We start from the raw sequence: 24,592 nt of genomic DNA on the forward strand, positions 1-24,592 counted from the left end.
ATAGCATGGATTCTTTAACTAAATATGTAAAGAAATTTCAGTGAGGTCTAGGAATAAGGCTCTGTTGGGTCATTAATGGTGTAGGCCAGTGGTTTTCAACCTGAAGTCCGTGGATCCATGCGGATCCACAGACTATGTGTAAGGGGTCTATGAAATGTTGTTGTTGCCATAGAACAGTGATTTTCAACTGTGGTCCACCAAACCCAGGGTGTCCGGAGACTATGTCTAAGATTTTCAAAGGGATCTGCACCTCCCTTTCAAATTTTTTAGGGATCTGCAAATGAAAAAAGGTTGAAAACCCTGGTGTAGGCAAATGTCTTTCAAAATGCTTTCTTTTTTGTTCCTATGGTTTCAGAGGGTGAAATTCACTAAAGACTGGAGAACTGTACCATTTAAGTCCTGTGATATCTTCTTTCTGGGCAAGCAGGGGTGGCCATACAATGGAGTCTTTGCATGGAAGTAGCAGAAGGCAGTGGCCACTATTCCAGCCTCCAGGATTTTTTTGTGCTTTAAGTGAGGAGAGTTGAATTTGAGGCAGAGAAAATAGAAGCAGGTGTAAAGTGAGCGAGTCTGTGCAAGGAACCGTGCCTTGGAGCATGAGGCATCAGCTGTACTGTTGGAGGTGGATGCATCAGCAGAAGCTCATCTAAAACTCCAATCCTGCAAATGTTTACCTTGAAGTAAATGAGTAGTCTCTGACTCAATGAATAAAGTTAAGCACATGCATAAGTCTGTTTAGGCCCTGATTCTTCAAATCACCACTGCTTCTCGAATGTTAAAGTATTGCTTAAGATACGCATTTCTATAAAAACAGTTGGAATATTTCTCGAACACATTGAGTTTTATCTTGGGCATGTTCTGCATGGTGCCTGGACTATTATCATACATTAGAGAATTGTATACGTTCTTTCATGAAAAGGAACCACAAGTGGTAAATATGCTTGACTTCACAGCTTGCAGGAGCATAACTTTTTTATATATCTACACTAGGGTGACCAGATGTCCCAATATATGGGGCTTTGTCTTATATAAGCAACAACCCTCGGCTCCCCCCCCTCCAAAAAAAAAGTGTCCTGATTTTTCACACTTGCTATCTGGTCACCCTCATCTACACATACACTTGTCTGAACTTTGGGACAGATTCTCTCCTCCTGTTCCAGCCATTTTGAGCTGTTGAAGTAGCACAAAGTGCTAGAAGTTGGCCCTAACTGGCCAATTGAGAAGTTCCTCCAGCCCATGCTCTGCAAATTCTCTAATTTATGGTCCCATAGTGATTCTAGCCAGTGGTGTAAATTAGTGCAGCTCCTACTAGTTCTAATTTATCTCCATAGGCCTGAACGGGTAGCAGATGCACCATGAGAATCGGAGACATAACCCCTGCCACTCTTTCTTCCCCCCATTCCTGTGCTAAGTAGATCTCTGTATAGGAGAGAATCAAGAGAGATCCTGTTTGCCTTCCTCAGCCTGGGTGAATAAACTGGAGTCTGCATTGATTATACAAACAGCGTGCTTTGTGGTATTATTTATTTAAAAATCGTGAGTAACTACAGCTGTAGTGTTCTCATTTCTCCCAATTCTGATGGTTTAACAAAATGGGAAAACATTTGCATATTTTATTAAGGTACAAAAGACACCCCATTGTTACCTAAACACATTTAAAACATGTGAGGAAAACTCTGTATGCTCTAAATCAGATTAAAAAAACCTTTCCTTATAAGGAGTAGTGGCAATATTGTGTTTAGTATAACAAGAGTTCTTTACCCATTTAAAAGGAAAAGACATGCTGGTGCTGGCAAATTGAACCTAGCAACAAAGAGCTAAGCAGTTATTTAAAAAAACATTGTGTGATCCACATTAGTTGACCTTGATTTTACTTTAAAGACATGTAGAAGAGCAAATAATATAAAACACAAAACTAGGTAATATCAAACATCCTAAAGTTGATATCATATACATCTGCATAAAAGTACACTTGATACTTTAATTTGTGGAACTAAGTTAAGTTGTTTTTTTTTAAAGGTACTCCTTGAAATTTAAAATTGTTGTACTCTACACACAAAAAGTGGAAAAAAGGAAAAAAACATACATTTGGAATGATGTACAGATACTGGAAATGTATTCTCATTGGATTATGCATATCATCGTATGGCCTCTGATATTACTCTTGAACAAAAAGAATTAACAAGTGCCAATAGTGTGAGAGGAAAGGAAAGTTACTCAGTCTGAGTGCATTAATCACTTTTGAGAAGAAAGACATTTTCTGGATTTTTTTGTTTTTGTTTTTTGCAAAAAAGTTTTGAGGACATCAGCCTTCCTGACAGGCTCAAGATGAAAACTAGACTGTCAAGCACATTCTTTGGTAATTGCTTGGTATAAAGAAGTTTGTAATCCAAACTACTTTTTTTTTTTGGCTACTCCAAAAATCTGTGGCAATTTCCAGCTAATCATCAGTTGAGATCTGTTTTATAATGGCCAGATTAAGTACAAGTACATTTTTAACTAAACTAGGTTTCCACACACAGATAAAAGTTAATGGATGTACAATAACCTATAGTTCCTAGCAGCACTTATATGAACTATGAATCTTTATTAAAATGACAAGCACAACTGCAAGGTTTCTGATTCTTTAAATTTTCAGTTTGTTTCTGAAGCAGACATATGTACCTGTACCAGGGTAACAGACACCTCAAAAGAAAGTAGAGAAGTTAGAATCACTTGGTTAAAGGTGAGGAAAGAAATATCAGCTCATACAAACTCATGGAGGTCTAGGAGTAGTGGAATTAGTAATACACTAATAGCAAATTGGAAGAGCTAAGTGTGTGTAAAGGTCAGACAGTGAAACTATTTTAAAGAGGAGGAAAGACTAAGATTGTTTCATTTTATTACAGCGTGCAAACTGCAATGCTGGTTATAGTGTAACCTTCCCTCATAGTTAACTTATGTGAAGAATGACTTTACTCTGGGAGGGTTCAATTGTATTAAGACCAAAAGAATCTTTGTGTGTGTTTGATAAAAGATTTCTGGGCATAGAGATAAATGTAGATCTCAGGGAGCCACCGCAGCTATAGTATTGGTTGATGAGAGTGACGGTGCAAATGAATGAGCTCAATAAATAGGGTATTTATAAATGCAGGTTATAATCGTAGGTTAGTATGATACTTTCACATTAAAAATAGGCTGGGCAACAACCGACTTACTTAAACTAAATCCAATCACCATAGCAACTTAAAGTGCCTGCTGTTTCCACTTAATGCCCATAAATAAAACAAACAGGTATCAACTGATAATGCTGAAAAAACAACACCTTCCCCCCTAATGATGTATCACACTAGGTGTTTTTAATAACTTGGTTTTCTGAGCTTTAGAGATATAGTCTTTATAATGTGATTTTTCAAATATCTTCTCCTTTGAGTCTTGTTTCATTCTTCTTCTTCCTCTTCCTCCTCCTCTTCTTCTTTTCCCATTGTTTCCACAAGGAGTTCTGCGGTACAAGTTGCTTCCCCAAGGCTATTAACAGCTTTGCAGGTGTATTTGGCATCATCGTCCCCACAAACTTCAGAAATAGTCAAAGAACAGTTCCCATCCTCATCATAATCTATCTGGAAGTGACGAGACTCTTTAATAGATTGGTCATCTTTGTACCAGATTACCTCAGGGTCAGGGTAGCCTGTGACAGTGGGAAAGAACAGCAGCTGCAATAAGCCAAGACACTAAATGCTATTAACCTGTAAATGTTTTAGGCCCCAATCCCACATAGATTTATGCATATGCTTATATTTAAGCACACGAGTAGTTCTACTGAACTCTAATGAACATATATTAAAAGTAACAACTACTTTTTAATATCTACAGTTGTCTGCTGCCACTTCCCTACAAAAAACAAAAATTTGAAATTAACAGTGGAAGCATTCACTAATTTGACTTGTCACTATTTTCTAATGAAAGAAGAAAGCTTTTCACAGCAGCTCAGTCATCAACTAGTAGGGGTCCCTAATGAGAGACTTGAGGCTCCCTATTAGGACATGAAGCATTCACAGCGCTTGCAGTCTTAACAATCTCCAACACGGAGTTTTAAATACCAGAGGGATGAGATTGTGTGCTGTGCCTCTAGGTTAGGGCAGCCTTCTCATGCTGCCTTATGGGCAGCAAAGCTGCTCAGAATCTCTGAAGTGCTAAGTGCTATGGCCCCACCTGTCCTCAGCATGTCCAACCTGTGCCTAGCATGCCCCTGTGCCAGGGCTTTTGAGGGGGTCTTTGAAAGACAGTATTGCAATACTCATGGCCAGGGGAATTCTCCACACATTAGATCCAGGACTTTTGGAACCCTTTTACACTGCTCAGGCCCTTTTATCCAACACAAAGGGATCACAGTGGGGTTGAAGATCTCACCCCAGTAATAGAACCCAGGCCAATCTGAGATTAATCAGATTGACTAAGTGGGGGCCTGGAAAAAGTAGACATGTTGGTACAGATCTCTATAGGGGACAGAAGGAAAGGAATCGGAAGCATATATCTGCCCTCATGTGTCTTTTTTGACCCCGCTTTCCACACTATTCTCACCCCCGTTCTGCAGGGCACTTCCCTCTCCAGCTTGAGGAGAGATCTCTACTCCTTTCCTGGGGAGAGGAAACTCCTCATTTGCTTCTTCCCTATCTCTTCTCTTGTCTCTCTGAGAAAGAGACCAGCAATTTGGTGAGGAAGAAGAAGATAGAGAAGAACTCTCCTCTCCTGTTACACATCGAAGGCCCCCATCACACCCTCCTGATTATCCATCCCAATGTGAGTGTCTGAGACTGCTGAAAGCAAACAGTTCCAGCACAACTGTACTGCATGAGCAGCTCCCTATTGTAAACAGGAGAGCACAGGTTCTCAGACTATTCTCTTACCTGCTGCATCAGCAAAGTGCTAAGTAAAGACCCAATAATGGCTCCCTGTTTAAACAAATCAGTAAAGGGCAGGAGTGCCAGGAACCCAGTACTGATCCATTGTGAGTTTGGAGCCCTACCACAGGACACTAATCTATTCCATCCATCTATTGCCCCCTTCATTGCAGTATCTGAGCACTTACCAACATTAATTAATTTACCCTTACAATCCCTCTATGAGGTAGGGATCTTAGCCATGGAGAAAGATTAAGTGACTTGCCCATGGGAGATCTGTAGAAGCTGGTTTCTTTTTCATGGCAAGCATGGGAGATCACCAAGTGGCTCAAAATATATTCTATTATTGCAACATGTTCCATGCTGTAAGTGTGCACATAATGGCAAAGCTGAAGGGAACTAAAGCAAAAAAGCATGATGGAGCAATACAGAGAAATGACAGGGGAGGGGAGAAAGCAAAATGATGACACAGACATTAATTTAAAGTACCTTCAATTTTGCAGTCAAATCTAGCAGCACTTCCTTCCACAACTTCTATGTCCAGGATTGTTTTAGTAAAATATGGCTTTACATGGGGTTTTTCCTCTGCCAGTGCTTCAAGGAAAGCCCTGGCAGCATCATCTAGAGGAAGTAAAGGAGGCTTAGTTATTTTGAAATTCCCTAGGAATGAGGTTGGGGTTTTTTAAATAACCAAACAATTGCAGAAAGCAGCTTTTTTTTCATTACGCTTAATGCTATAAAGTTAATGGAATAGTGGGACTATGTCACCCTTTTGCGCTAGTCTTTAACAGCCAGACAAAGATTCAGATTATCAAACAGAATGAGTTGTGTACACATGGCAAAGTGCAACATAATGTAATTTAGTTATTTTCCTTATATTTGTCTATGACCATTAGGCTGGGCATTTCCTGGCAATTAGGCTGACTTAGAAACTCAAAGTTCATATGTAAGCACCCAAAAAAATGGCCTGATTTTCTGAGGGGTTGCACACCTGCCATCCACATTAACTTACATGGCAGCTGCTGCAAGCTGCACCCCTGAAAATCAGGTCATTTAATAAGGTCTCTAAATACAGATTTGGGTGCCTACCTTTAGGCACATGTATTTGAAAATTTTGGCCCTTGTATGAGAAGCCCTGGCAGCATTGTGCATGGAGATACACAAAATACTGCCTGCATTCCACTCCTAGACACAGCTAGTGCTGTTATTTGTATGAGAACTAAATACACCCCTTGCAAAATATTATATCGTGAACCCACACACATTATGTATATAAAAAACACTCTCCAAAGCTGATTTAAGTAGAGCTGACAAATGTGCCTTTATTACTTGGCATTACAGCAAGCACTTTCTGCCTCCGAGAATGTGCAGTGAACCATTCTGAGCAATGGATCAATCCTGATGGGCACGCGTGCATACACACACAGGCTTAATGATGCAACTTTGTTAGTCTCCAATAGTCTTTAGGATTTTGTTTGGTTTTATATGACAGATGCAGTTTAAAAGGTTTTTTATCATTAAACTCTTTGTTCAGACTTGGTAGAGGACATTGTATAGATAAAATTATTACTACCTTTTACAATTCAGTGCAGTTCCTTACCATCCAGGTCTACTTTATCTTTATTTATAGGACTGGTAGGTGAGCTTGTAGAGGCCTTCCTTCCACTCAGACCAGAAATCATTGCCATGGAGGATAGTCTCCCTATGGCTCGGACAGCATGACCTGTTTTCTGAAACATAACACAGAGGCTTCTCATGAGTTTAACCTCATGGGTACACATCTTTTCTGTAGCAGGAGGACTGTGGACAAATGACTTAGGGCCTGATCCAAAGCCTATGGGGGTCAATGGACAGATTCTTTATTAAGTCATTCTATTCTTTTGGATTAGAGAGACAGGCCTGAGCTGCCAAGTTCAGGTGCAGATATAAACTTTCACAAAGGATTCAGACACAAGGTTCATCACTGTTCTTAACAGAGGATGAAATGCATCCCTTTGCAGTGGGTCAGCACAAAGCCTATGAACCAGAGAATGCCTCATATTAAAACCTACATAGGGCTTAGATAGCAGATAAGCCTTGTGCTGGCCCGCTCTACGGGGTTGAACTTCACCCACAATGAGTAACCAGCTAGTGTGAAATGAATGAGCAAGTGCCATCTGCATGTTAGAAGAATTTAAGTTGGCAAGCCTCTGAAATGACATGATATTAGCTAATGCAAAATGCTAAAAAATGTTGATATGACTCTATGGTATAGATACTAAGTGTAATCTCCTTTGTAAGGTTTGTATAGGCACCCGTCAAAATTTATAAATAGGGATGTATATGGTGTAGAAGGTACATGATGAACATATATTGCTCAGTATTTTGTAAGCTGGTCAAAAGATTTGATCTATGCCACTGGATCTGCTACTGCATCCATGAGAACAGCCCAGATGGAGCTCCTACAGTGGCTCCAGCATCAAGGAAACAGAAGATGCGGGGACAAAATGTTTAAAAAAAAATTAATTAAGCCATCTGATGGGGGATTCATGAATGTCTGCGAAGAACAATAAAAGATCTCGGTGCCCAGAGAGGATGGGAGTCTCTGGATTAGGAAAACAAATCCCGCTAAAAGTGTCTTTCTGGTCAGCTCCATTAGGGACCTGATTATCCCTAGCCCTACTGTGAATGTGGAGAGGGGTGCAAGGTTCCATGCATAAGAAGCTTCCTCCTCCAAGGACCCTCATACGCAGGGACAGGGAAAATCCCTACTTAGAATCAAAACCTTGTAGTAGCCTTGTGATAGCACTTGTGACATTTATGCACCCACACCTCTGCTACTGCCCCTGCTATTACATTAGCAACAAAAAACATAGCTGCTCTATTGCAGCTGTGCACTGGCTGCAACTGGATTTTCATTAGCAGCAGAAGCCCTCTGTAATGATACATCTCAGAATTACAGAAGCTAGAAATGGAAGAGACCTATTAGGGCATCTAGCCCACTTCCTTGCCCTCTTTATTACCTGCCATTTTCTTCTGGCCATATATTTCTTCATCCTATCTTTGGAAAGTTTTTTGGCTTCCATGTTTTTGGTGTCTTTTTGCAGCCAAGGATGCTGAAGACATTGAGTACAATCTAAGCGGCTCCTGTTTTTATGTAAAGAGACTTAAGTCAGTGTTGCCAATACACAGGATAGAACCTATTTGCTTTTATGTTATTGTTTCCCCTTTTCTTTTTTAAGCGGTAGATCTCTGCATACTTTATTAAACTAGCCTTAATGGTACAGCTGCTTACTAGCTGTGGTTACTTACTATCTGTTACACTCACTGTCTATGCCAAGTTTAACGGATTTTGAAGGCTTTTTGTGGGGAAGGCTACACATTGTAAAAATATTAACAAAATATTGTCAAAAAAGAGCCATACATTATAGCCACAGCATAATCATCTCTGTTACAATGCCTACAAAACCCTGCTTGCTGATCATGGCTTAGCAGGTGATGAATAGTGACAGTTCCTCTTCTTTTTTTTACTCTCTTACTAACTTTCCTATTCCTGCCATGCCTCACCTTAATTATCCCACCCATTAAATAAAATTTAACAAACACATATGTCTAACAAAGCTGTGACAGTTCACCTCTGTATTCACTTGCTTATAAGTTATAGGTATATAACACTTTGTTTTGTATCATTTAGATTGTAAGGCCTCCAAGACAGGAACTGTCTCTTCCCTAGGTATGTTCAGTGTTCACAACAATAGGGCTTTAATCTTGACTGAAGCCTTTGGGCACTACTATAATATAAATGTTTGCTACTATTAATAAAAGGGATGGTGGACCATGGCTTTTGTGAAACTGAACTTTATGAGAGTCATAAGAAATGTATTGTCATGTCAAAGCCATCCACTCAGGGGCATCAGATTTAAAAACAGGGCTTGAGAAAATTAAAACAAAATCCTATTGCAATCCACTCAAATCAAGAAGCAGCATTTCATGCTGGGATCTTTAACTCCCATGTACTACATCACTATATTAATGAGGATGACCACTCAAACCACATAGTACAATTCCATGGGATGTATTTGGCATATGTATCCATCCCTGAGGGAAAGGAAGTGAAAAGAATGAGCAGACACTAAAGTGCTCCATTCCAGTATGTGCAGTGTCAAGTGAATGATGGCTGTGGTGACCAAGAAAAAGACACAAAAGTGCTGGAGCATTCAGAGCTCCTTATTCATTGCTCCCCAAGGTGTTTGAGTATCCCCCCCCCCTTTTTTTTTTTTTACAGAGCGTGGGAGCAAGAGGTGTACAAATTCAGTTAAATATGGAAGTGCAAAGTATGTCAAATTCAACAGCTTTACTTCATATCCTTCTTTAGCAGATTGCTAATAAAGTCCTTGGCATCATCAGAGATTTCATCAAAAGCTTCATCATCAAAGTCCCAGGTTGCTGAGGTAACATTGGCTAAAGTTTCATTGTCATTGTCTCCCATGAAAGGAGAAAGTCCACTGACCCTGAGGATAAAAAACAACAACAATCCACAAAACAGTGTCAGTCTTTAAATGAGCACAGATAATAGTCAACATACTTGTGACAGCTCTTTGCTCTCTGAAAATCTGTATCAGTAGAAGTCACATGTCAACTTAAAATAATATACTTGAAAGTTGATATACAGGCAAAGTAAATGGGAAGAGGACTATAATTTAAATTCCCAAAGCTAAAAGAAAGATTCTCCTCTTTCTTATACTTCCCCCATTTTTGGGAGGTGGGGAAAGACAACAGCAGTTAGGTAAAGATGAAGTGGAGAGTTAGAGCTACCATAATAATTTGCTTCATAGAAAGATCAGTTCTCCTCAGATGATGACTATGCAAAGATACTGTAATTCAGCAGATCTGCTTCTTGTGTATAGTCAAAGTCATATTTGCCAACTTTAGTGACAGAAATAAGATTTTAGTGCTTTTCACTCCTCATTCTCGGGCAAGGCCAACATAGCTAGAAGCAAGAACTGGATCCTGTCCCTTCTCATGCATTAACAAAGTTCTTTTCTAAACATTGATTAAAGGCCAGTTATAATGGTGCAACCTCACTCTAGGCAATGGAGTTGCACAAATGTATCTACAGACATAATTTGGCTTTCAGGTCTGTTATTTCTGATCACGGTGCATGAGAATGAAATAACATAGCTAGTTTCTGATATGTGAGGTTGAGTTTACAGGGCTGGCAATTAGAAGAAATATCTTTGTACTGAGCAAATTTGATCTGTTGTCACTGAGGGAGAGACACACACAAACACGGGAGCTCCACCTCATCATGCCATTTTTACAGAATATCTTTTCAGAGTACAGCAACACTTTAAGTGACACTATAACCTAATAGCTATGTAAGTGATGACAACTCAATATTCAGGTTTCAGAGTAGCAGCCGTGTTAGTCTGTATTCGCAAAAAGAAAAGGAGTACGTGTGGCACCTTAGAGACTAACCAATTTATTTGAGCATAAGCTTTCGTGAGCTACAGCTCACTTCATTGGATGTCTTCAGTGGAAAATACAGTGGGGAGATTTATATACATAGAGAACATGAAACAATGGGTGTTATTATTGCATCTAGAAATCAGCTGTGGAAAGGTCAAAGAAGGCCTATAATGATTCATTACTATAATCATATAGCAACATCAAGAACAGAAATGGGCCCAAGCTGCAAAGTTCTGATACTGATCTGAACTCTTCCAAAGTTCAGGAACATTCATATCCGTGGATTCAAGTTCGGCCCTTTTCAGAAATAAGCCACAGAGGTCAGATATGGATCGGGCTCCAGTCTTTTCCAGAGTTTGGGGTTGTTCAAATCCTAGTTTTGGCTCATTACTAATAAGAGGAAGCACTGGGATTCAAACATTTTTCCAAAACCTCTGTTTTGCACATGGTAAACTAAAGGGGCAGCTCTGTTAATCCAGCCACTAGGGGGAAGCAAGGAACTGTCCAGAACAGGGGCGGGCAAACTTTTTGGCCTGGGGGCCGCATGCGGTTTTGGAAATTGTATGGAGGGCCGATTAGGGGAGGGGGTTGTGGCCTGGCCCCCACCTCCTATCCCCCCCCCCCCGGGACTCCTGCCCCATCCAACCCCCCCCCCCCCCCTTCCCTGATGGCCCCCGGAACTCCTGCCCCTGACTGCCCCCTGCCGCCCTATCCAACCCCCCTCTCCTTCTTGACAGCCCCCCCCGGGATCACTGCCCCCATTCAACTTGTTCCCGCCCCGACCCCTATCCACACCCCACCCTCTGACCACCACTCCAAACTCCCCTGCCCTCTATCCAACCCTGCCTGTTCCGTGCCCCCTTACCATGCTGCCTGGAGCACCTGTGACTGGCGGCTCTGGAGCCGGGCCACGCCCCCGCTGCTACCACATAGCACAGAGCACCAGGTCAGGCCAGGCTCTGCAGCTGCGCTGCCCCAGGAGCTCACAGCCCCCCCGCCCAGAGCATTGTGCCGGCGGTGAGGTGAGGCTGCGGGGGAAGGGGAACAGCAGGGGAGGGGCCGGGGTCTAGCCTCCTGGGGCAGGCGCTCAGGGCCGGAGCAAGAAGGTCCCGTGGGCCGGATGTGGCCCGCGGGCCATAATTTGCCCACCTCTGGTCTAGAATGTTGGTTTTCAAATTGTGGGGCAGACATGATTATCAAGGAGATGCAAGGACCTGACTAGTTGTTAATTTTTTCTTGTTTCTTCATGGTATCCAGTGTATGCTGGTCCAATTCCCTGGAGAGCTCAACCCTGTCCCCTTGTGCCCTAAGGCAGGGTGGGTGGGGGGAGGTTGGTCCCAGAATCCCTGCTCTCTCCCTCCACCCCCATCCCAGTTACTATTACCCAGCATGCTCAGCACTGAGCCACCATCCTATTGCTGGCCAGCTATCATGGGAACTGCACAGCCTTGCGAGAACTCCCTCCTTTTCTATCACTCTCACTCCCCCCATGACTGCACTGGAAATCAACATGGCAGGGACCCTGTGCATGGGCCTGGCCCCACAGCAAAGGCCTCACACGCCTGGAGGGGGTGGAACCAATGAACACAAGTTGCCATTCCACGTAGCTGGGATTCAAACGGGATGTGTGTGAGCCTCCTCCCACCCCGGCTGCTCATGTGGGGATTTTCTCCTTTCCTCTGGGGACCATCTGGGTACCCCTTGTGCCAAAGGGGCACATATGGGATAAGGAATCTCCAAGGGGAGGTGCAGCAAAAAACGTTTGGGAACTTCTGGTCTAGAATAGTCCATAGAAAGACAGGGTACAGGAGTATAGGTCAGTGCATCGCCAGCTGCCTAACTGTCCCCAATGGAGTCTCTTCATTCTGGGAACCAAGTAAACATATATCATCATTACCACCGTGCCTTAGTGCTTACCCTGATGACTGACATTCACAAAAATGAAAGCAGACAAGGCTGTTATTATTGCGTAAGAGGATATAAATACTGTTGTCATAATCCACTGAATGCTTTGGTGTCCCTTCAAGTGTCGGGAAGTGGGCATGAACCTTAGAGCTCCTATGCCGCTGTCAGACAGTAGTAACCTTTGGTTACTACCAGCGAGGGCTAGATTCAAGCTAGTGAACAAGGGATGAAGTTTCTGTCCCACTAATGTATCAAAGTTGCTCAGACTCCCATGACATTTGCTTTGTTGCACTCCGCTAGGTATGATTTATTATGGTATGGAAATTCTGGTTTTTTTAAAGCACACAATTCAATTAAAAACATTCTGAAGAATGTAGGCAGTGTTGGTGTAGCTGTGACAGTCCCTGGGTATTAGAGAGACCAGGTGAGTGAAGTAATATCTTTTATTGGACCAACTTCTGTTGGTAAGAGAGCTGAGCTTTCGAAAGCTTGTCTCTCTCACCAACAGAAGTTGGTCCAAATAAAGATATTACCTCACCCTCATTGTCATACTTAAGAATGTTATTTCAAGATAGGTTGTCTTCCATTTAGTTTAAATAGTTGCTAACTAACTGCTGTTTAAAACAATTACCACTAGAGGGCAACTCTGTCCAGGCTATTATTTTTCAGTATGCTTGGACTCAATGTCATTAAGAAAAGGAGTACTTGTGGCACCTTAGAGACTAACAAATTTATTGAGAATAAGCTTTCGTGAGCTACAGCTCACTTCATCAGATGCATGCAGTGGAAAATACAAGTGGGGAGATTTATATACACAGAGAACATGAAACAATGGGTGTTACCATACACACTGTAACTACAGTGATCAGGTAAGGTGAGCTATTACCAGCAGGAGAGAGAGGGGGGACCTTTTGTAGTGATAATCAAGGTGGGCCATTTCCAGCAGTTAAGAAGAACGTCTGAGGAAAAGTTTGGGGGGGAAGGGGGGGAGGGATAGTTTTACTTTGTGTAATGACACATCCACTCCCAGTTTTTATTGTTTTATTGTTTAAGTTAATTGTATCCAGTTTGCAAATTAATTCCAATTCAGCAGTCTCTCAGTGGAGTCTGTTTTTGAAGTTTTTTTGTTGAAGAATTGCCACTTTTAGGTCTATAATCGAGTGACCAAAGAGATTGAAGTGTTCTCCAACTGGTTTTTGAACGTTATAATTCTTGACGTCTGATTTGTGTCCATTTATTCTTTTACGTAGAGACTATCCAGTCTGACCAATGTACATGGCAGAGGGGCATTGCTGGCACATGATGGCATATATCACATCGGTAGATGTGCAGGCTGCACCATCTGGGTACCCCTTGTGCCAAAGGGGCACATATGGGATAATGATAATGGGATAATGTGCAGGCTGCACATCTACCAATGTGATATATGCCATCATATGCCAATATCTGATGTACTCCACCTAAAATTCTGACCTAGAGAGAACCATAGTACTATACAGATTCAACTCTGTAAGGTGCTCTCAGGCCCAGATCCCAGAAAACACCTAAGTAAATATATAATTTTAAGCAATGGGACTACTTTTGTTCTTAAAATTAAACATGTGCTCAAGTGCATCCGATGAAGTGAGCTGTAGCTTACGAAAGCTTATGCTCATATAAATTGGTTAGTCTCTAAGGTGCCACAAGTACTCCTTTTCTTTTTGCGAATACAGACTAACACGGCTGCTACTCTGAAACCTGTCAAGTGCTTTGTTGACTCAGGGTCGCAATGCTCCACATCTATGGGTGAAACAGCCACTTTTGTTGGCTCTTTCTGACCATTTCAACCTCCTTTTTATAAGGTTAGACTCCAATAATATCACTGCTCCTGAACAAAACAAAATTAGGTGGAACTCACTGGGTTTTAAAAACACTCTGGATTAAAACATGTGAAGTCATCTCTAAATATATTGTTGACAGAAAGCACTTGAAGAATGAAAGATCAGGCCCAGTGGAACTGTGCTGAAAGACCCACTATCCTTCAAGAATTGCTTCGGTCCATACATTCTAAAGATACTAGACTTTCACAGAATTATTAACAGCCCCCACAAAAAGAGTTGTTTTACTCCCCTTTGTCACTAACAATTCCATCCAAAATTTGGTACAAAGCCTGCTCCCAAGGGTTGTGCAGTCATAAACAAACAGGAAAATATCCACTCTTTGTAGCCCCATTCCCTCACACAAAGGTACCACTAAATATTTTACTGCCCCTGGAAGTTGCCTGTAACAGAGTCTAGTATCTCATATAGACATTTGGAAAACTAGCTAGGTACAGTATGTGAGGTGGAGGCATGAACCCCAGAGGGGAAGAAATAAATCAAAATGCGCAGATGTATTTGCTCCTTATTTGAGAAATGTTTTATTCTCTTAATTTACACCATGTAAGGTACACTCAGATGCTACACTGAAGGGCATCTTTATAAGTGTGTACAATACTATAAGTCACATGTATGAATGTGTAATAAGACCTATGAAAACTGCAAGATTAATGTGTGAAAAAGTGACAATGTAAAATGACATCTTACTTCACAATATCTGTTCTGTCTTTTACACGGATCTGTTTACTAGCTAAGACAAGTTTTCACTCCTCGTAGCGCTGCAGAGTCAGTATGGCCGCTGGTAGAGTGAAATGGATTCTATTCTGCCTTCATGCTTCATCAACAAATATCATTAGATAAGTTATTGATGCAGAATCTCTGGCCCTGTTTAAGCAAAGTACTCAAGGATGTGCTTAAGTCTATTCCTGCTCAACAAAGCATTTCAGCATGTGCCTAAGTCTCATCAAAGTCACTGTTATTAAGAGGCCATGTAAGAGGCAGAAAGAACTCATCTTGTTTCAGGAGGAGTCTGTGATTCCAAATCTGGAGCCACACTATCATTGTTACAGAGTCTCTTTTCTGACTATAACTGCACCGTAAGTGAAACTAGCTCCCAACCAGCACTTTATTCAGCAGATCAATACAATTGCTGCAGGGGTCATAATTTCACACAAATTAAGTGTTCTTGAACGATTTAGTCTTGAAAAAATACTTGTGTGGTCATTGCAGGGGGAATCCCACTCTCCATCAATACTTGATTGCAAATGTGACCTTTGTACAATCGCCACAAATAATAGTACACAGATTATTTCAGGGAGTGACAGACACAGGCAGGCCCATTTCAGGGAGATTAGGACTTTTTGCTACCATGCAAAAGACTGGATTTTTCATGCCTGGTTTATCAGTTCCAATACTAGTAGGGGCTGGGAGAGCTGTAGAGGTAATGCCTTGTGGAGATATAGCAACTTCATTGTTCTTCAGCAACTTCTCAGGCCTAACTAAGGGTAATGGTGGGAGAAGCAATATCATTGTCCTGCAGAGTGCTTGGAGGCTCAGGGTCACACCAATGGAAGTCGGGAGAGAAAAGAGCAAGTTTTTAGAAAAAATGGAGTGGGTGACATACAGAAATGTTTGGTAAGCTCTAAAATGCATTCACTGTACTTAGTAAATTACATGTAGCAGCCCACTGTACATTAAGCAACCAAAACTCTCTCCTCTATTCTGTGCTTTCAAAATACTGTTGTTTAAAACTCAATCAAGTTTTCCTACTGCTGGACCTTCCATGCTGTTGAGAATTTACACGGCCATAATAACTATTCCTTTACTCCTGAGTTAAAGTGCGAGTCAGTTGATTTGCCTTGGCAATACTTGTAAGGAAGGCCATATCTTTGTATGTATTCAGAAAACAAAACAAAGAAAAACTGGCAGCTAATGGATGCAGTACCCACAACCTCTTATCTTTAACACAGAACTTCTTGACTTGGGGACTCAATTGTTCCTTTCTTAATAGCCATTTAAAGTAATAAATGCCTAGCAATTGGTTTGATGGGTTATGGAAACAATTTCCTTTTAGGAATGCTGAAGCTAAGTGATAAAAATGAACTGCGTGTGCCCAGGAAAATGAATTTTGTGTGTAAGCCATGATCTTACTATTAGACAAATATCAGGCTGTTTACTGAAAACATTTTTCCAGCTACTTAACGAGGCATCTTTCTGGCATCCTAAGTACAATTTGTTTAAAAAGTCTTTCGCAATTTCCATTTTTAAGTAAAGGACTGAGATATTTTACTCTCTTGACAATGCTCAGTATTTATGTACCTGTTCTTGGAAGATCCTGAGTGCCTATATTTATAGATGTTAAGACCAGAAGGAACCATTAGATCATCTAGCCTGAGCTCCTGCACAACACATGCCATAGAATTTCATCCAGTAATTCCTGCAGTAAGACCATGACTAATCAAAGGAAATTGAGCATGCTCAACACCTCACACAGTCACTCACTGAGCATTGCCTCCCATGCTCAGCATCTCCCATGATTAGATTTCAAGGATGCTGAGTTCCACTTTACAACCCTTTCAACATACTGCCAATGACAAATGAGCAAAACTGACTAACTGTTAGAAGGAATCAAACACACTGGTTCTAGTAGCCTTACCAGGTAGTTAAAGTAAGTACACTTAGGTGAACATGATCATAACTAAGGCTGCGAGTTTGTCACGGAGGTCACGGATTCCATGACTTTCCATGACCTCCGTGATTTCTGCAGTGGCTGATGCGCCTGGCTCAGGGGCAGCTCAGGCAGCCCCTGCGCCAGTCGCACTGGCCGCTGCTGGGGCAGTCTTGGGCCACCGCACCCTCCCCACCCCCGGCAGCAGCAGCAGAGTTTGGGTGTGGGAGGGGACAGGGCATTGGGGCATGGGATGGGGTGAGGCAGGCTCTGGGTGGCACTTACCTGGGGGGCTCCCCGGAAGTGGTGACATCCCCCTCGCTCAGCTCCTAGGCAGAGGCATGGTCAGGCAACTCTGTGCGCTGCCTCCACCTGCAGGCAGCGCCGCAGTTCCCAGCCAATGGGAGCTGCGAAGCCAGTGCTCGGGGTGGAGACAGCTCGCAGAGCTGCCTGGCCATGCCTCTGCCTAGGAGCAAAGGGGATGTTGCCACTTCCAGGGAACCCCCAGGTAAGCGCTGCCTAGAGCCCACCTCACCCTGTCCTGTGCTCCAACCCCCTGCCCCCTCTCACACCAAACGCTGCTGCTGCAGGGCTGGGGGAAGGTGTGGAGCCAGATAGGGAGCCTGCCAGCCCCGCCAACTCCCCCCAGCACCAGCAGGAGGCCCAGGCCGTGCACCACCGCCCATCTCCCCAGCACCCATGGGGGGGGGTCCCGGGCCACATGCCACCACTCTCCCGCAGCACCCATGGCACCCCCCACAAGTTTTAGTCAGGGTTATATCGTAAAAGTCATGGACAGGTCACGGGCCTGGAATTTTTCTTTACTGCCCGTGACCTATCCGTGACTTTTACTAAAAATACCTGTGGCTAAAACATAGCCTTAATCATAACATCACAGGAGATCAGATGGTAATTTAGCTCTTGTAGCTACAATATGAAATCAGTTGATGCTCTCAGTCCATTTCCTAGTGAACATACCCTGACATTACAAAACAACCTCCATCACAGTTGGCACTAACTGGCTCCAGTGTTGGAAATCTAAGGAGAGACAATAAGAATGCAATGGACCATGGAGACCTGGGGTTGGTTTCTTCAGAACAGGTTAAAGGCACAAGTGTCAGGCAAGTGAGAAAACGCAACTAATTCTCCTTCATTTTGAAAAACAGAATCACAACACTTGAGGATTCTTTACTGGTTGCATCTAAAGAACATGCGGTGCACTTTCAGTTTCAGAATTAGCTATGCTTAAGTCTTTACTGTTGACCTGGGCCAGAATTAAACCAGTGACCTAAATGTATCCAGTTACCAGTGCCCTGAATCATTCCATACCAGTTCAAAAAGAGAACAATGGAAGAAGATCTTTCTACCAACCCAAGTGCCCTACAAGAGGGCAATGGAAGCAATGATCAATCATGAACTGATAAAGGATGGAATCTGAGAGCCTAGTCTCATGAGATTATGAAGGTCAGGTGAGCACATGTACAGTGTTCTGTCAACTGCAGGACGATCCTGAAAAAAGGGTTCATGGTGAAATTCCATATGAAGTACTGGAAATCCAAACCAATCTACACCACAGTGGAAAGTTATGATTTCAGAGAGATCAGGTACTTTTAAAGGATATAGCACAAATGGGACTAATAAAGTGAGTTGAATTACTGAAAATAAGTGGAGAAGTGAATCAGCAACAGTAAATCTGTGCCTGATTTATCCAGATGTCTGGGTACCAGAAAGACAAGTGGTATTCCATCTTGTAATAATGTGTATACACAACTGACTTAACCTGAATTTTTGTATTGAAATAAAAATAGAATTTAAAAAGAGTTTTATGTTACTGAATGTTAGCAATACAGCTGTCCAAAAGGGTTCATCAGAAAAGAGCCAAGAATAGTAAAAATAAACAAAAATTCTGTAGCGCCTGCAAAACTAAATGGCATATAGACAGCTGGAAAGAATTCATTAGGGTTATGCGCCAATTAGACAAAAGTTATATAAACGCAAAAAGAAACCCTGAAAATAGACATAAATGGAGATGATTCACACAACCCGTAGTTTTTGTGGCATGTTACTTCAAAGTCAATACATCAACTAAAGACGATGGGACAAGATAGTGAAGTAGAACAGGACAGTAAGTGAGATCAAACAAAAAGAAAAGGAGTACTTGTGGCACCTTAGAGACTAACAAATTTATTTGAGCATAAGCTTTCGTGAGCTACTGCTCACTTCATCGGATGCATGAAGTGGAAACTACAGTGGGGAGATTTTATATACACAGCGAACATGAAACAATGGGTGTTACCATACACACTGTAACTAGAGTGATCAGGTAAGGTGAGTTATTACCAGCAGGAGAGCGGGGGAGGGGGGGAACCTTTTGTAGTGATAATCAAGGTGGGCCATTTCTAGCACTTTACAACAACAGTAGGAGAGGAAATAAACAAGGGGAAATAGTTTTACTTTGTGTAAAGACACATCCACTCCCAGTCTTCATTCAAGCCTAAGTTAATTGTATCCAGTTCGCAAATTAATTCCAGTTCATCAATCTCTCCTTGGAGTCTGTTTTTGATGTTTTTTTGTTGAAGAATTGCCACTTTTAGGTCTGTAATCGAGTGACCAAAGTGGCAATTCTTCAACAAAAAAACTTCAAAAACAGACTCCAACGAGAGACTGATGAACTGGAATTAATTTGCAAACTGGATACAATTAACTTAGGCTTGAATAAAGACTGGGAGCGGATGTGTCATTACACAAAGTAAAACTATTTCCCCTTGTTTATTTCCTCTCCTACTGTTGTTGTAAAGTGCTAGAAATGGCCCACCTTGATTATCACTACAAAAGGTTCCCCCCTCCCCCGCTCTCCTGCTGGTAATAGCTCACCTTACCTGATCACTCTAGTTACAGTGTGTATGGTAACACCCATTGTTTCATGTTCTCTGTGTATATAAAATCTCCCCCTGTAGTTTCCACTGCATGCATCTGATGAAGTGAGCAGTAGCTCACGAAAGCTTATGCTCAAATAAATTGGTTAGTCTCTAAGGTGCCACAAGTACTCTTTTTCTTTCTGCGGATACAGACTAACATGGCTGCTACTCTGAAACCTGAGATCAAACAGGAAGACAAACAATAAGATATGGATACAATGGAGAAAATGTAAAGAACAAAAAACAATTATGCAGTGAATATAGTGAATGATTTATTTGGGATGATTAAGAAGGACTGAACATGAATAGCATGGAAAAATAAAAACTAACTGGAGGCCTGTGCTATATAAGTGCCAAGCACAATCAGTGTTACATGGCAGCTGTTCACACCAAGGAAGGAGAGAAATTGTGTTGGGGGTATTAATACATAACATGCAACAAGAATGGTAGGAAATTAAGGAAAAATATAGGTGATGAATGTCCAGAAAAACTTCCCAACAGCAAGATCTATCAAACAATGGAATAATTTTATTAATTTATTTCTATTGTAGTACTACCTAAGAGCTTCAGTCATAGAAGAGGCCCCCCTTGTGCTAGGCGCTGTACAAATACAGAAGAAAGAGACAGTCTCTGCCCCCAAAGAGTTTACAATCTAAATGTAAGACAAGAAACAGATAGGCAGGCAGAAGAATACAAGGAAGCAATGAGATAGTATTGGTCAACATGAAAGGCGTCGCTTCAGCACCCCAGCAGCCAAGTAAATGGTAGAAACCCCTTTGCTTGAGACATTTAAAAGTGAAGTCGATATCGCACTGGAAATCAGACTGTGACAGAGCATCCTTGGTGTTGGTGCTGGATTGGAGGGAAGAAATAAGGAGTTCTCCCCCTTTGTGTACCCCATGAAAAAAGCTGGGCTGGTCAGAGTCCTTGTGTTCTGGAGAGCACAAGAACTGCTCCATCCATATCGTCAAGGCCACAGATTGGCCCAAAAAGCTTGGGGAGGAAGCAGAACTGTGGTATTATCGCCCACATCTCTGCATGTGCTCCTGGAATTAAGTATGCTGTGGGGAAGCTGGGTGCACCATTCCCAATGACAGTGCAGCTTCTGCACTTCAGCTGACATACCCAGAAACTACAAGAGGGATTGTGCCAAAGGCTTTTGAGGTAGTGAGGCTCTGCATTGCAACCTTGAGGTTGTATATGACCAATTTATTCTACTGCAGAAAAAAGTCCTGCACTGGCAGAGAGATTAACTGATTATTATTACATACTCTTGGCTGAGTTCCAACTGCACCCAGCTCTATACAAGACATTAAGGAAGACACAGTCCCTTCCTCAAGGAGTTTATAATCTAAACAGATAAAATTGGGCACAATAGCAAAACCACAGTGGAAAACTATACTCCTTGTCTTTCTTTTGGTTGGGTGTGTTTTGTAATGGGGCTGTGACAGTACATTGCTGACATGTTTAGCATTAGTGGGCCTTGAAGAAGAATTGGTCTTGAAGGAAGTGAAGAGAAGGTGGGAGTCTGGTACACTGGAATGGGCACGGGAATTCCAGATGAGGACCCAGTGGGTCCTTTCCCACTCTAACTTCTCTGATTTTATACTTCCAACATGGTGAAAATACATCTGCCACTGGCTCCTGCATCAAACTGCTTGTGACTCTAGTTATGTAACAGTGAGGCAAAGATCTTCCCTGTGTCTGTGGAGCATCAAGACAATTTTTTCCCTAAAGTTTAAAGGAGTTTAGGGCAGACACGTGTGATAAATCCTATGAAATATTTCAGGAAATTAATCAAGTTGCCAGATCATCTGACGCAAACAGAGCTTTATTCTTTATGCAGAACAAAAACCCATGAAACTATAGGTTAATCTAGACGACTGAACTTCCAAAGAGAGGCAAAATTCTAAAAACGTGTCTCTGGGATGTTGCAAACATGAGAATGGTTTGCATGGGAACCTATATGAAGAGTGTGGAGAAACCAAAACCAAAAAAACCCCCACCACACCTTAAAATGAAGAACAAACAGTTATGAGGGAACGTATTCATATCTGACTAACGTATGCAGTGCTATTGTAGCCATGTTGGCCCCAAGATATTAGGGAGACAAGCAGGGTGAAGTAATATCTTTTACTGGACCAAGTTCTGCTGGTGAGAGAGACGAGCTTTCGAGCTTACACAGAGCTCTTCTTCAGGTCTGGGAAACCGACTTAGGGCACGTCTGCACTAGCAAGCTTCCAGGGGCACAATTGTACCGATGCAGCTGTGCCGCTGCAAGACCGCTTGTGTAGCCATTCTATGCCGATGGGAGAGAGCTCACCTGTCAACATCATAAAACCACCTCCACGAGCAGCAGCAGCTATGTCGGAGGGAGAAGCTCTCCAGCCAACATACCACTATGCACACAACCACTTATGCTGGTGAAACTTATGTCACTCGAGTGTGCTTTTGCAATACAAGGTGGAACAGATAGTTTAGCCTAAATAGTTAATACATATTTCCAGGGACCATTCAAGGTGAAGTGGCCTGAAAACATCCCTCCAGTCACAGAGAGGAAAGGAAGGGACAGGTGGGGTGGGGTAGGGTAGGGTGTGGAGAAGCAGCTGGGGTGGGGTCGTTAGTGGGTTACAGATTGTTGTAATAAATCATAAATCCAGTCTCTCTTTTCAGTCCATGATTTTTAGTGTCTAGCAAAGTTATGAATTTAAGCTCCCAGGCTTCTCTTCTGAAAGGGCTGTGCAGCTTTCCTTTGAGGATGAGGACTGATACGTCAGATACAGAGTGATCACTTTGTGAAAAGTGTTCATCCACGGGTGATGACGTGTTTTTGTCTTTTATCATCTTCCTCTGTGAGTTCATTTGAGAGTGTAGTGATTGTCTGGTTTCACCCACATAGTTGTTATTGGGGCACTTAGTGCACTGGATGAGGTACACCACATGTTGAAATAGGCATGTATAGGACCCATGGCTCTTGAAAGGTGGGTTGTGGGCAGGGTTGGATCATTACACCAGTGGAGAGATGTCTGCAGGTTTTGCATCTGTTGTTCTGTCAGGCTCTGGTGCCACTTTGAGTTGGTGTGTCTGGTCTGTGGGGAGCTTACTTCTGCTGATGAACTTGGAGAGGTTGGGGGTTGTTTGAAGGCCAGAAGAGGGAGTTCAGGAAAGACTTCTTTCAAGATGGAGGTCCCCATCGAGTGTGAGTTGTAGTTGTTTGATGATACCCTGTATGGGTTCCAGTGTGGTGTGGTAGGTGACAACTAGGGATGTGGGGATGGAAGGGGTTTTATTTCTGTATTGAAGCAGGTTGTCTTGGGGTAGCTGGGTGGCCCATTCCATGATGTGATCTGCTTCTCTGGAGTGTCCTTGTTTGGTAAAGGCGATGTTGAGTGTTTTCATGTGTATATCCTGGACTTTCTCCTCGGAACATATTTTGTGGTATCTGAGTGTGTAGCGGTCTATAACAGATTTCTTCATGTGTTTGGGGTGGTTACTGGATATATGAAGGTAGTGAGCAATGGGTTTCAAATATATAGTTGCCTGTAGGGTTCCATTTTTGAATCTGATCATGATGTCCAGAAAGTTGATGCTGAAGTGGGCATGTTCCAGAGAGAGTTTAATAAGTTTATTACAACAGTCTGTAACTCATTAACAATCCCCCCCACCCACCAACTGCTTTCCATATGCCCCCTGCCCCTTTCCTTTCCTTCTTTTGACTGGAGAGCTGTTAATGGCCACTTCACTGTGAATGACACTTTGAAATGTGTTCACTACCTAAGCTTCACTGTGTATTTAGCAGTGATACTCTGAGTTAGTTTCCCAGACCTGAAGAAGAGCTCTGTGTAAGCTGGAAAGCTTGTCTCTCTGGTCCAATAAAAGACATTGCCTCACACATCTTGCCCTCGAATATCTGACCAAGGCATTCTTCTTTTTTATTTTAAAGTCTAATAATATCATTTTCTTAAAAAGCAGATAAGATTTGAGAAAAGAAAAGAAAGGACCCTGTGAGCATGTGCCTTTCATATAGTACTCTAAAGCAAAGTCTACACAATGTGCAGAGTCATACACTCCCTGCACTTTGGCGTTAACACCAAATTAACAATAAGATAAAGTTCTGCTCAAACCTTCCGCGGACATGGCTGCCCCTTGGGTTCCTGGTTTAGGACTGCTCAGCCAACACCCTAGATCCATTCCCACTAGAAAACCACTCCTACCTCCCTTATAACTAGATGGGATAATGGGTCACCTGTCTCAGTGAGTGGGCGGATCAGGAAGAACCCACTAAACCCTTTCCCTGCTACTAAAGTGGGAAGTTTCAAGAATACAGAGCAATCCTGTTACAGAATCATAAATAAATAGACTTAGAGTGTGATATTGTGATGAGAAAGAAGCTGTTCCCAACTGAATTATTATATTGATTTGTTATATAACATCACATTTGAACATGTCAAAGCTGGAGTCAGATCATTTTTATTGCTCTTCACATGCAAGAATGAAAACCCTGTTCACCTATGTACTCTTCTAGAAATATCTGCTGGAAGATCGTGAGTGTATATAATCCATCACCTACATAAAAAGACCATCTAAGTAGAAACTGTAACCAACCTCACATTTGCATTAGGTTGATACAAACTGTTTATAAAAATTAATTAGTTTATCCAGTGATAGATGTAAAATAGTGCATTAAAAATCTTTTTAAAACTGGTGCAGCATCCCTGGGATTTGTTAGTTCATCTTAAAGATTTTCAAAGCATATAGTCAGGATTGGAGAAACTCAAAATGTAACTGGTCATTTTTATTGGTGTATATTGGCTAAATACATATAATTTACCTATATTCTTTTTCTACCATAAATGTTTCCGTGCTCTGATTTCTAAGATAAGTAACGTCAATGGTTGCAACCCAGGGATTCACAAG

At 42.1% G+C, this 24,592-nt stretch overlaps 1 protein-coding gene across 1 annotated transcript in view; it reads right to left on the reverse strand.

The window, feature by feature from the left end:
- Nucleotides 1-1,530: 1,530 nt before the first annotated feature.
- MYLK (myosin light chain kinase) overlaps nt 1,531-24,592 on the reverse strand; it is a 329,642-nt gene continuing 306,580 nt past the window's right edge. The window contains exons 28-32 of the mRNA XM_077830296.1: nt 9,218-9,370; nt 7,883-8,006; nt 6,481-6,610; nt 5,370-5,501; nt 1,531-3,667 (exon numbers count right to left, since the gene is read on the reverse strand). Of these exons, the coding sequence (XP_077686422.1) occupies nt 3,420-3,667; nt 5,370-5,501; nt 6,481-6,610; nt 7,883-8,006; nt 9,218-9,370 (787 nt within the window). The 3' untranslated portion in view covers nt 1,531-3,419. The remainder of the gene's footprint in view (nt 3,668-5,369; nt 5,502-6,480; nt 6,611-7,882; nt 8,007-9,217; nt 9,371-24,592) is intronic.

Source organism: Eretmochelys imbricata, chromosome 11, assembly GCF_965152235.1.
Source record: "Eretmochelys imbricata isolate rEreImb1 chromosome 11, rEreImb1.hap1, whole genome shotgun sequence".
NCBI lineage: Eukaryota > Metazoa > Chordata > Testudines > Cheloniidae > Eretmochelys > Eretmochelys imbricata.